The sequence below is a fragment of the Alternaria ethzedia genome (assembly GCF_023757985.1).
Source record: "Alternaria ethzedia strain BMP 0044 chromosome Unknown scaffold_23, whole genome shotgun sequence".
NCBI lineage: Eukaryota > Fungi > Ascomycota > Dothideomycetes > Pleosporales > Pleosporaceae > Alternaria > Alternaria ethzedia.
In genome coordinates this window covers 315123-328435 of record NW_026056216.1, presented here as the reverse complement: position 1 = coordinate 328435, position 13313 = coordinate 315123, and the positions used below count along the sequence as shown (strand labels likewise).

General features: G+C 54.0%; 4 protein-coding genes across 4 annotated transcripts; 2 read left to right on the top strand and 2 right to left on the bottom strand.

Annotated features, from left to right (window-relative positions):
* Positions 1-95: 95 nt before the first annotated feature.
* On the bottom strand, positions 96-2241 carry J4E87_007944 (uncharacterized protein; the record flags this gene model as incomplete). The annotated part of the gene is made up of 3 exons (XM_049379537.1): positions 96-1458; positions 1507-2029; positions 2079-2241. The coding sequence occupies 3 exons, from the start codon at positions 2239-2241 to the stop codon at positions 96-98; spliced, it is 2049 nt and encodes a 682-aa protein (XP_049230765.1).
* Positions 2242-4561: 2320 nt separating this feature from the next.
* Positions 4562-6027, top strand: J4E87_007943 (uncharacterized protein; the record flags this gene model as incomplete). Its single annotated transcript, XM_049379536.1, has 5 exons — positions 4562-4745; positions 4867-4940; positions 5060-5162; positions 5213-5559; positions 5617-6027. The coding sequence occupies 5 exons, from the start codon at positions 4562-4564 to the stop codon at positions 6025-6027; spliced, it is 1119 nt and encodes a 372-aa protein (XP_049230764.1).
* A 979-nt stretch (positions 6028-7006) lies between these two features.
* Positions 7007-8255, top strand: J4E87_007942 (uncharacterized protein; the record flags this gene model as incomplete). Its single annotated transcript, XM_049379535.1, has 2 exons — positions 7007-7201; positions 7260-8255. The coding sequence occupies 2 exons, from the start codon at positions 7007-7009 to the stop codon at positions 8253-8255; spliced, it is 1191 nt and encodes a 396-aa protein (XP_049230763.1).
* Positions 8256-9146: 891 nt separating this feature from the next.
* Positions 9147-13160, bottom strand: J4E87_007941 (uncharacterized protein; the record flags this gene model as incomplete). Its single annotated transcript, XM_049379534.1, has 3 exons — positions 9147-11072; positions 11286-12993; positions 13057-13160. The coding sequence occupies 3 exons, from the start codon at positions 13158-13160 to the stop codon at positions 9147-9149; spliced, it is 3738 nt and encodes a 1245-aa protein (XP_049230762.1).
* Between the last annotated feature and the right edge of the window lie 153 nt (positions 13161-13313).

Sequence of the window (13313 nt, the reverse complement as noted above, 5' to 3'; positions counted from 1 at the left end):
ATAACTTGGGAAGCATTAGGCAGGCTATGCATATGCAAAGAGGCCATGGAGGCCGGGGTATCACGCAGGGGGTATGTAAAGTAGTAAGGGAGTCGTCAACCAAGAAGGCCGCCAGCATCCTGTAAGGACGGCACGTTGCGGCTATGTTGGGTAGGGTTGCGTCGATGAGACGTGGGAGGGGGTGCGGAAGAAAGCAAGCCTCCAGGGTCTCGTAGAGACAGAGCATCGTAGCTTGCTTGTGTTGAGCGCGTTGACGTGCGTTGTATGGGCGCGTATCGCTCATTGCGAGGAGGACCGACTGAGGAGCCCGAGTGTGGAGAGGGGGTTGAGAGAGCTTCTTCTTGTTCGCGATCTTCGGAGAGCAAGCCGCCGAGGTCCTGCAACTGGTGAGTGGGCCGGACAGACGACATCTCGTAGTCCTCAGACTGTTGCGAAAGTCGAGAGTTGCGCCGTACTTGAGGCAAAAATGCGCGCGCATTTGGTATGATTGTGTTCGAGGCTCTGGACCCTCGCCGTGGCTGGGTTGCGAAGTCGTGCGCGATGACTGAATCGGTGGGTGAGGGAGCTACAGTTTGATTCTCAAGCAGACCTCCAACATCGAACCACGACACTCGTCTTGCACGAGGACTAGGCATCGGATCCCGTATGTCTTCGACTGTCACGCTGGATCGATCGCTGCTCTGAACCATGCCAGCCTCTTCGTCGGGGAATCTCCAGTTGTTGTTGACGAAAGGACCAGGTTGTCTAGAAGACGACAAGAGGTCAAGATCCGCCACCGGAGCTGGCCTAGGTACGCTTGTCTGCTTCTCGAGTAGTTCGGGTTTTGTCCGGTAACCTAGCGATCGTGCGAGGTCTTCGTCGCTACTGCATGTTTGGTCCGTGAAGCGTCGTGCTGATCCTCTGCGTTCCATGCTGTCTGTAGTTGATGGTGCTTTGAACTTGGCTTTCTTAACACCTCGGTCGCGAAGGAACGATCCTAGGATAATGGCGTTTGAAACTATGGTTGCAGCCAAGATCTCCGAAGAAGCGAATACAGTACGGAACTGTTGTAGGCCTTGTCGTTGAATGACCAGAGGCATTCGCGTCCCAGTTACGACGATCAGGACGACTGACAAGGAGAAGAGCACAGTTAGGGAGATCTTTCGCTTTAATGGCATGCTCGAACGCACGATGATCGGAATCGGGAAGGCGATCAGAAATATATCGGTGACGATGTCAGTGATGCCCATGGTGAGCAGCTGCGCGTAACCCTGTCGGCATTGCGGTCCTGGATCCGGCACGACTTGCCAGTAGTGGGAGGTGGGGTGGCACTCTGCCAGTGTGGCAATGAGGACCATGAAGAAAGTAACGACAAGGAAGATGCGTATGCCACGCAGTCCCCAATCGTACCCTTTCTTCCAGAAACGTTCTGTCAAACGCTTCAGAAACTCGGAAACCGTGAACTTGGCCATCCAGATGCTGGCATGGGGTTAGTCGCACTCTAACAAAGTTGATGACTGCACGTACAACAACGCATAGAAGATCCTCGAGGCGAGGACCATCTGAGAGCCAATCTCGCGATGCCGGATGATGAGCGGGTCTGTCAAAGTCGAAACATTGACATTGTTGGTGCCCCAGATGAGGACCACGTGCACAAAGCCCATTCGCGCAAACAGTGGGATGATGCTGAGCGCCATGATCTTGTCCTCGCGGAAGAGTCGTTCATTGCGGATGTAGCGGCCAGACAGTCGGACGCCTATGATGACGGCAGAGAAAACGGTGCACCACCACGAATACAAGAGAGTCGGGTTGTTGGCCATGCGGGTTCGGCGCAGCGGGGGAGAGGCATTGTACAGGTCGCGAGGTATTATCATGCTGCTGTTGAGTAGTCCCCACAGACTCTCGCCTCCGCAGAGGGTGAGCTGTTTGGTAGTCGCGTGCTCAGTGCCGAATTTGCGTGGCAGCGATAGCGGTGACGAGTTGGGGATGGCGATGTGTGCGCTTTGACCATGTCGCTCTTTCTGGCTGACGTTGCTGGCGTACCGAGGATCTGGGATGGCAGAGTGGGTATGCTGTCAAGCTAAGTTTGTAGCCTCAACGCGCGTTTGCAAGCGGTGCGAGGGCGCGGTGAAAGTGAAGTTGAAGAGCGAGACAAGTCACCGGTTGCGAGAGGCGTGATAAACGGAAGCTGCTGCGCGTGTGAGTGGGTCTTATCGCAACGGCAGACTGGACCTTGGCCAGGACTTCGGAGGTACGCCACATATTCGCTGGAGCCCGCCTCGATCGCCAAAGGCGCGCGGGCTGCCTGGTGCCATGGCCTGCCAACCCCAGCATTCCTGGTTCCAACTCCTGGTCCTCGCTGATAGGCGTTAGCTGACACTGCCGTGACACGTCCTGGCCACAACAAAGGGCAATGGGCTCGACATTGGCAATCACGGCTCGAGTCCAAAGCCGAGCATCGCGACGGGAGGACCTGTTGCTGGCTGTCGGATGCATCCCTGCTGAGGCCACCTGCATAATTCCAATGGTGCTGCGCTTCCGCTATGGCGCTTGTAGCTCTATCTGTCTCCAAACAGAGCGATTGGGGCCTGTCGGCGCAATGGCGGGAGGTCAAACACCCCTCAGACCTGAATGCAGCGGTTGCTGACCGCTCGGAGGCTCCTGGGGCATTGGCACCTCACACCCAAGCCTCAGGATAATCAGCTCCGGCAGGCCAACGGAGATGGCCACCAACTGATCGATGACACTGATGATCGCTGGATTAGGCGTGCAAACAGACCCGAATCCCGGGGTTGAGGCCGGTGGGCATGGCGTCCAACAACCTCACTAGTCGCTGCACAAGTGTGCGCATTGCCGCACAATTATCGTGACTGTTCGCCCGGCTATAGTGTTGGTCTTGGGGATGCGCCATTTCGCAAACCCCCACCTCCCGACTGTCGCGTGGTAGAGTGCCCTGTGCGTCTGCGCCTGCCTCGTGAGACCCTGACCCCCGCCATCCCGTTTCGCACCTGCCTTGCGAAGGTGCTCCCTGTTTCGATAACAATAGCGATTCATACAGTACTACAAAGGCTGAGCTATAACATGATGATGCCCAGACAAGAACGCAATTTTTGAGGACATGGTCCTTGCTGAATGCTGACGTTGAAACCTCCGCGAACGGCCATATTACCAACAGTGTCGCTGCTGCCCCGCGAACGCAGCGAAATGACCGATAACGACATCCCGTCCACAATCCTTCATCCGCCCTAGTGATCAGTACATATCTGACGATCGTTCCTGTACCCAGGAATAGTGTACAGTTCTATTCCTATGTACAATGCATACATACAACAAGACAGACTCGAACACTACGAGCCTCGCCCTGCTACCACAAAGTTCAAACGACATGTTAGTTCCTACCAAAGGCGCTGCGACCAGATTGTCACACGCGCTACTTCCGAAGAGATATACCAGCCCGAGATTGCAAGGTTCGCAATCGCTGTTGTTGCTTTCCGAGGCTCATGCATAGCCATGATTTTCATGTGCGTATCGCCAAAGTCCTTATCCGTGGCTTCCATCGTGGACATGGCCGCAAGGCTTAGGCTCGCGTGATCGGTCCTCCTGGTTCCACATGTTCAGATACCCGATTAATCAACTCACTTCGGCCCATTGCCCAGCAGCAATAAAACGACACGAACCACTAGGGGGCTCATCGGTGTCCATGAGCTGGACTCCAATTCAGTTTTTCGACCCCTTTTACTGGCTTAAGAGGGAGACGTTGCACAGACGGAGAGCAGAGCCCACAGCATCGTTCAGCGCGATATTAGCCCGTCCACCAGCACTAAGAGCGTGAGTAAAGTGGGGATACATGTATCCCAATGACGTTGACGTGCATTGCGCACTACTGGAGGAGAAAATCGCGAAGAGAGTTTCGCCCAGTTCACGATGTTGGGTGATGCAGCAAGAGCAAACTCCATCTTGATCTATGGCAAAGAAAGTCGGACATTGGATAAAAGGAAGATCGACACAGGGGAGTTTGTCCGGGACCTGGCATAGAGAAATGTGGATCTATTATGATCAACAACATGCACCAGACAAACAGGAGTACCTGGTACGTGTACGATTGGGGAGACGTATCGTGAGACGTGCAAGACTGTCTTGAAATGCCAGATCAGGGTTGCGTCATGAGGGGAATCAAGACCACCTGGCCATCTTTCACATGTGAAACCGGTCGAGCTTGGGCCTGCCCCATGAAGAATCGTCCGCGGAGACAGCAAGTCGACACGCAGCAATGCGGTTTCAGGCATTGCTTGATTGATGCATATGTATCCCCATGACATCGTTTGCCGTGAAACCTGTTGCTGTATGTGCAGAGGCGCGTCGTGAGTGGCAGTGGAAAACAAATCATGGCTAGATCAGGGTGGGGCCATGACGTCCGCTTTTGGTGAATACCCAACAATGCGCACACGACAGCGCCCGAACAAAACCACCGCAGCACCTCTACCTTCCGCACTCCCACACACCCCAGCTCCTTATTACACTCGCATACTTCTGCCTCTCAATCCACTTGTGATTCCCCTCTTCTCCACTGTATCTCCGAGCAATGTCAGGTGCTCCCCGCGTTGAGCTCCCCAACACGGATACCGATTTCGACCTCCAGCAAACCCCCAACGGCACCCCAGACTTCCTATCGGAAATGGACGGCTCTTCTGCCCCGCAGACCAACGGCAACGCCAACAAGGACCTGCAAAACAGCGCAATCAAGGCAAAGAACGGAATTCTAGAGAGTAAGGTGAGTGGGACAAAACGCCTTTGACCCTTACCGAGACGCAAGCTAACGCGATACATGGCAGTCTTATCGGCCGCCCGCACAACACCTGATTTCCTGAACTCACACCCACAAAGCAGCTTCAAACGCCATGAACGCCGCAAACAACCACCCCAGCGTCCAGAACGCCAAGCAGACAGTTATGAACGGTAGGGTATGTGCACACAATCGTCTATACACGCTTTGGACCATAGCTAACGGTGGTTTCGCAGCACACACGTCAGCCTAATGCGCACACGACCAATGCTAAACTCTACAGGTCCCGTTGCACAGAATGTCAAGGCCGAGGGCGCAAAGACGCGCAACGAGTTTGCTGATCTTGCCAACTCCAAGACGATTCCCGAGCACAAGGCAGCGACTGGCCAGAACCTCACTCGTAAGCTATACCCAACCCCTAAAGTCGACCACGTAGCTAACATGCACTAGACTATCACAGCATGTTCTACCGCCTGTTGAGCTGGAAGAACCCCCGCGCTACCGGAATAGCGTTCGGTGCGACCGTCCTCTTCATCTTCGCCGCACGATACCTCAACCTCATCCGCTACATGTTCAAGATGTCCTACATGGTGCTCGGACTTACCGCAGCCGCTGAGGTTGTCGGCAAAATGGCTCTCGGACGTGGTCTTACTTCGCAGTTCAGGCCCCGCCAGTACTACACCATTCCCAAGGCTTCGCTTGAGCGCATGACCGACGACTTCGAGCAGCTCATCAACTTCTTCGTTATTGAGTCTCAGCGTATCATGTTCGCCGAGAACGTCTACGTCACTGTTGCTGTACGTATAACCCCTCTTCACACACTGAACAAGATGGCTGATTTCTCGCTCCCTTAGATGTTCTTCGCTTCCTTCATCTCCTACTTCCTCATCAAGTTTGTCCCCCTCTGGGGCTTGGCTCTGATCTCGACATTCATTACCTTCCTCGGTCCCCTCATCTACATCCAGAACAAGGAGGTCATTGATGCTCAGTTGGAGAAGGGCTACAACGTCGCCAACCAACAGGCCCAGCAGGTCAAGGGTCTTGCTAACCAGCACGCTGGAAACGCCATGAAGACTGTCCAAGGATACACCCAGCAGGCCACGGCCAAGGCCCAGGAGACCGTCAACCAGTACCGCGGGCGTTCCACTTCCCCAGAGGTCAAGAAGGAGGCTTTCCCTTCTGCCCCAACCCACGCACCCGCTACTGAGGAGTCCTCTGACGAGGAGCTCGAGGATGAGAAGCCCGTCGCGCAGCCTGCTCTATAAGCTATTCCGCCAACCAGTTCATCTGGGGTAGCCAGGCTCCTCCATGGTCCTACACTCAAATACGCCACAATCCATCTCTGACACGTACCCTTCTCACGGTACTCACGTATAACGACTTACGCTCGGTTTCTGTGTGTAGTCCTCAAGCCTGAAATTGCAATCGGAGTCAGCGTTGTGTATCCCTTTTCTTTAAAAGCCTTTACTTGATCTCTAGTCTAGCGCATTCATGTATTCTCTACACTCAGCGTTTGGAAATAGTCCTGTCTGTCTGTCATGGGTGGGGTTCCGGTATATAATCACGGTATGGGAGTTGTCTTTCTCGTCATCTGGGTGATGAGAGGTATAATGAAATATTGTCTTCTTACAACTGTTCACTTGAACGCGTATTGTGAAACACTAATATTAGCGGGTGGATTGAGGCGCCCAAGATCGGCCCCGATTGTCAACAGGTTGCCTGAAGGTATTGGATTACGTGCTCGCCCATCACTGTGCCTCAGGTGCGGCGCTGAACATGTCTCATATACAGCGGCCAACATGCAGGATTGGAACTCAGTCAGTAGAACACATGCGTCCTCCGCGATGGAAGAAACGGCCATCACATTCTCGTGGAGCACCGCATACGTCGGAACATAGATGCAGTGAATCCACTCCAGCACATTCGATTCTCCGCATCAACTTGGGACCAGACCAATTATAGATCGGCGGCTAACCGGCACGTGGTCCGTGCACAACAGGCAGCCGTCGTGTTGCGTCAATGGGGGCCAGCATAGCCTTGGCCTGAACTTCGCCTCCTTGTCTCTCACGCCGTGCCGCGCTGTGACAGCGCCAACTTCAATACACCTGTCAACCCTTTTACTTCCGTCTGCCTTTTCTGTTTCTTCTGTTCTCACTTCTTCAACTTTCACATTACTGCGACTTTGCAGGATATACGACTTCTTACAGCGACTTGGGTGTTTAGGGACTACGCATCTCAGACAAGATGACGGTCCTCGTCGAACTCGCTCGTCGCGCTGTGTCGCACCCTCACACGGCGACGTTCGTCAAGCGCGCCGTACACGGTGGAACTCCTCCCTACACCACTGGAAACTCTCACCACCAGTCGGAAGGCGTCCCGATTTGGGGCGTCGTTGTCATCTACATCAGCATCTTCATCGCGAGTGTGGCTATCAGCCTTGTAAGTACTCCATGTCTCTTTGGCATCTCTGGAACATGTACTAACAAGATACCAACAGATCTCCTACATGCTCAATGAAGTCGTCACCACGCTCTGCATGGTCGAGTCCCCCATGGCCGCCATCACCGTCTCGCCAACGACCTACGAGCCCTCCGACAAAGAAGACGAGAAGGAGACGCTCCTCGAGACCGGCCCTACCATCACCCTCGTGAACCAGAAGCCCATCACCTCTTCCATCCGCGCCACTCTCCGTCACCTCGTCGCCAACGCCGGTCGCTTCGCACGCTTCCGCGGTTTCCGCGTCCACGTTCTGTACTCGTTCCTCGCCGGCATCGTATCCACCTTCTTCAATGGTGCTCTTCCCATGGTCCCCGGCCAGCCCATCATCGTCGCCGGTATCACCGGTGCCGTTCTCGCCAACGTACACGCAGTCTGGACACACAAGGTTGTCGGCATGCCGACCGAGCAGAGCCTCTGGCAGCGCATGCCCTCCAAGAGCCACTGGAAGACTCTCGCTGTCCCCGCCACCATCGCTTCCGTTATGCCGTACATCAGCCTGTACCTCTCTTTCGGCGTAGCCATGCTCATGGGTCTTCACAAGCTCGAGCAGGAGAAGATCGCTTCCTGCGCTGCGTGGACTGGTCTTGCCGTTCGCATCCTCACCCTCTTCGTCTTCGTCATCGTCTGCACCCTTTTCCTCTGCCTCCCCGCCATGGTCACCCTGATCCGCATCGAAGCCTCCATCCTCCCTGAGGACCAGGACACCATCGTCCCCTTCGACCGCACCTTTGGCGGCAAGGTCGTTAGCAAGATGATGGGTGGAACCGGTGTCGTTGGCTTCTTGGATGCATGGAGGTCTTTCAACTGGGAGGCTCGCCGCCGTCTCATCAAGTTGTTCTTCAAGAACTTCTTCATCATCGTTGGCATGTTCATTGTCATTGCCCACGTTCTGGCTGCTGAGGCCTTTGTTATCATGGGCCCGGCTATCGGTAAGTTCATGGTCATGTTGAGGGAGGAGGACAACTCCATGCTCAATGACTTGCTCGGTGCTTAGACTAACTAATCAGCTCGAGTTCCTACGAGTTTTTGAAGTCGCTTTTGGATATGAGATTGACCTTGCTTGGATTGGGATAGGATAGGATTGGATCAGGGGTTGTTATTATTATTATCACGACAAGGGTTCGATAACCACATTAGCTATATACAAGTTACTCACACTCTCTTTGAATCATTATTTCGTAACTTGTCAGAATCCAGATCAGATTCCATCTACGCCAGCACTTGATGTATCCCCAACTGCATGTTAGCCGAGACTCGGACAGCCCACTCCACACTCACAAGCACACAGTGTGTTTTTAACTTTGATCTTGATTTCAATATACCACAATACCCTAATCATCATACATCCATCAATCGACCCACCAGTGTCTAAGCAACCCAAGGAAAGCGGAAACGCCACGCTATGCTACCCTACCCATAAATGATCAAATCCTAACAAAAGACGCCAACCATCGCCACAAACGCATCCGCCAGTTCTCTAAACACCATAACTGAAAGAAAAAAAGACAAGAACTCGCAGAAACAGAAAAACCGCAAGATAGAAAAGGGTATAATCGCCTAAACATGCCCCGCCATGCATTTTGTCGTTCGTCAAGCTCGCTCTTGACACAACTTTTCTCTTTTCCTTTGCGCGCCGGAAAAGTGGGGAATGAAGAACTGAGCAAATGCAGTATACGCCAAAATGCGTAGGTAAATGCTTTTTCCTTTCTCTCTGTTCATTCACTCCTCCTGTCCATGCCCAACTTCGTTATCAACGAGGAAATACGCGTGGAAGTTTTACGCGGGGAGTAAGGATCATCCGATGATGCGTATGAGCGCCCTGCCGCGATTTGTTTAGCACACGGGTCAGAAAAGCGTGATGCATACTGGTCATGTATGTGTGCTTTCATATCACCGACGCACTCTTCTTGTGCTCGAACACTTTAACCGCTTTTTGTATATCGTCTTCGCCCTTGACGACAGCCACACCCACGTTGATGCTCCGTGTCTTCTCGTCCACACTCTCGACTTTGAGGATAGCATCTGCCTCTGCCTGTTTAATCCGCTCTTTCTCTGCTTCAAGCTCTAGGTTCGCTTTGTCTTGGCCGGTGACCACGCCTTTGAGGATGACTTCGAGATCGGCAAGGCGGACGGGCTTGATGAGGAAGAGGTTGATGCCGCTTGAGTTGGCTTCTTGTTGGATGTCGGTGTCGGCGACGCCGGTGAGGGCGATGATGGTGACTTTGGGGAGGTTGGATCGGATTTCGTGGGCGCGGATTTGGCGGGTGGCTTCGAGACCATCCATGATGGGCATGTTGATGTCCATGAGGACGACGTCGATGCGCGAGTCTTCGTCACTGGCGGCTTTGTAGGCTTCGAGTGCTTCGAGGCCGTCGGCGGCGAGGACGTGTTGGTGGCCGAGCTTGTCGACAAAGGTGCGCAGGAGGCGGAGGTTGATGGGGTTGTCATCTACGCAGAGACAGCGCAGTGCGCGCGAGGGTTTCAGGTATTTGGAAGTTCGGGGTGGGCTGTTGTTGATGGAGCGTATCTCGGGGGCACTACTAATGCTGGTGAGCTGTGGTCGGGATGGCTCTACGACATGCAGGTGGTCGGTGCGACGGGGAGTTGCTTCCTCTTTTAGACTGAGCTCTGTTATCCGTGGGATCATCGACTTGACGTCCATTTTCTGTGTCTCGGCGCGTCTTGCGTGTCGATCGAGACATGAGGCTAGGGCCTTCGACATCTTGTGGGGTCCGACGGGCTGGCCGATGCATTCGAAGATGATGCCCGGCACCGTAATGGCTGTTGTAGATTGTGCTGCCGCGGCGCCCTGGCACACAACTATCACGGGGGTAGGAGACACTCGACCGGGAGACTGGCTGTACGTAGTCCGTAACGCTTTGGCGCAGGTTTCGGTAGCGATGATCAGGTCCGGTTCGGCCGCATTGTCGCCCTCCTCGCATCGTTCGATACCGAACCACTCAGCACAAAGGCTGTCGAGCGCCTTCAATGATAGCTTCGAGGCTGTCTTGTTCTTCAAGTCTCTAACATGATACTCCTCTTCCTCATTGAAACCGTCAAACCTCACTCTCAGACCCTTGGTGCGCTTAGTGACCTGTTGTAGTTGCAGATCTTTCTCTCCTTCTGGACCGGTTGCACAGAAGTTGGGAGACATTCGTGACTCTTTCAATGGACATGTGACTGTAAACTTGGTGCCGCGGTCTTTCTCACTACGCACTTCTACCTCGCCTCCCAGAGATTCCACAATCTGTTTGACGATCGACAGACCTAGACCTGTGCCCTGGCTCAAAGGATTCTCCTGCGCAAAGGAGTGGAAGAGCCTATTGTTGATATAGTCCTCTGACATTCCAATACCAGAGTCGGTCACCGAGAATCGAAACTCGCAGGTCTCGTCCTCGTCTTCAGGCTTTCGCTTAACCTCAAGCTTCACCTTGATGTACCCACCCGGTGTATACTTCAGGCTGTTGCCGAACAGGTTCATGATGACTCGCCGCCATGCGCCAGGCTGCGTGCGAAAGACGTAGTTGTCGCTCTGGTTGATATCGAGAATGATAGATATCGGCGGCTTGTTTACTTTAGAGGCGGTTAACTCGTATGTTTGAGCAGACGTCTTCGCGTAGGTGTAGCCTGCGAAGACACTCTCGACCACATCTTCTGTCAAAATGCTCATGTCGACGTCGTTGATTAGTGTCATGATATCATTGGTATGAGCTTGGCCCGGACTGATCATATGTTTCGCGCTCTGTGTCCGCTTCTTCTGGCGCTTCGAAACTCCCCGGGTCAGATTGTTGATTTTGGCAAAGTCAAGAACCTATAAAGTTAGTGGCGGTATCTGATACAGCCTGTAAAAACTTACGTGATTGATAGTTTCCAGTAGAGTCTTTCCACATGTCTCGATTGTTGCTACATGTGATACCTGCTGGCCATCTAGAGGGGAATCCTTTAATAGATCTGTCATTCCCAGAATGCCGTGCTAGACACGGTCAGTGCATGCACTTCGGCTGCTTCATCTTTGTATACATACCAGTGGTGACCGCAGCTCATGGCTGATTGACGAGATAAAATCGGCCTTTGCAGCATCAGCTAGTTTGGTGTCCAGACGAGCGACCTCAGCCATGACAAAGTTGCTGAACGCTGCCAGGTAGCTGAGCTCCTGTTCGGTCGTGAAGATCCTCTTCGGTTCCGAGCTCCAGATGACAGCCGTAGCAAACCAGCGTTCGCGATGCGGGTCCCATAATGGATAAAGTATCAAGCTCCGAGCAGTCGGGAAAACCCTCCTCAAGTAAGCTTCGTCATCCAAGCTTCTGGTAGATTCTGTTTTGCGCGGTGTACTGAACGGAAAGCCGTCGGCTGACTCGACTTCGTCCACGCCAGCTGTCGATGGCGAGGCGACCGAGGGAGTTGCAGGATCGTCGTCGAGATGGAAAATCTGGCCATGTGGATAGAGTCGCAGTAGGTGTCTAAGAACGCTTTCTGAGATGCATTCTCCGGTGTTGGGTAGCGGCTTTGTGTCGCGATCGGTTCTGCAAAGCGCTGCCCCTAATATATCGCAAGGTTTGTCCGGCTCAGGTAGCTGGTCGGGATCAAAGTCATCGTCGACAAGACCTCCAAAGGTACTGATTTTCGCGTCAAAGAATGCCACGCCTTCTGCCTCGGTTGAGTCTACGATCATGTTCGCTGCCCGTGTGAAGTGGGCCCTCAGTTCTGGGGCCACTCTATCCTTTTGATCAGTCTTGGTGAAGCCTTTCGTGGAAGTGGACGAAGTCGTAGTAGTCATCTCCGGACGCATAGTATCGACTGTCTCTCCGTTGACTAAACTCGGGGGCGCACCGGTTGCAGGTGGAGTGTCCTTCGGAATTCTCATGGCCGGATCTATGTTTCCATTGAGCACAACTGGATCTTGCGCAGCGTCGGAATTGGCAGAAGGACGCTGGCGCTGGGGTATGATCGCATCTGGCAGACCTGACGACTGCCCTGTCTCCTGATCCCAGGGATCGACGGTCCAGTTCTCCAAGCCGCTCTTCCCTTCTGCAAAAGACCCCAGACTTTTGACCATAATCTTAGCCCGGCGATGATCTTCCGCTGCCCTGGTCCTTTCCAAGTGCCGCATCACTGTGCCTGCCATGCTCTTCAAGAAAGCGAGCTGATGCGGCGACAAGCCGTCCCGCGGGTTCTCGTCCAGAACGCAGTATGTGCCGATGCTGTGGCCACTTGGGCTGCGGATTGGTACTCCGGCATAGAAACGCGAGTATGGTGGGCCCTGGACAAAGGGAAAGTTGCAGAAGCGTTTGTCCTTGCTGAGATCGTTGACGACGAGGGAAGGAAGGTCGCTCGGATCGTCGAGAGGGAGCGTGCTGTATTTCGGGGCGAGGTTGACGGTGTAGTTACAGAGGCTCTGTTCTTTGGGGAAGATGGTGGTGCCGAAGCACAAACGGTCGTCTTCGAATTCGGGCTCGCCAGTCTGCAACGACAGAGTGCGCGTGGCTTCGGCGAGGAGGAAGCAGTCGGTCCTATCGAAGAAGGATATGAGACATCTCCGCGCATTCAGGCGCAGCGCTCCCAACTGCGCAAACGCCGTCAGGGCCTTGTCGTCCGACGCTCGCGGGGCGTAGTCTAGAGAGGGCGGCGGGGTAGTCGGGGGCGTCTGCGACTTGGGAGCCGGTCCCGGGGATGAGTGACGGCTTGCAGGGCCATCTGTCTGGGGAAGGTGAGAGCCTGGACGAGGGTAGTACCTAGATGGTGACATTGGTGAGTGTAGCTCTCCAGGTGGCGCATGCCAAAGGAGATAAGCCTACCGATAGAACGTCTTCTCCCGCTCCCTCGCTAGATCCGCATGGTCTATGCGACGCCGTCGCCTGGCCTGCGTGCGTGCAATCGCATGGTCGATTGAATCCGACATTGATGTATTTGAAGAGACGTGCGGAGAAAGGGTCTACCGCTATGTGTTTACCCACCTTCAAAAGCCACTACCTAGGCATTGGCGTCGGGCACTTCTAGTGGCAGCCAACCACAACTCCCGCTTGGGCACAACCGACGCAGGGAAAGCAAATGG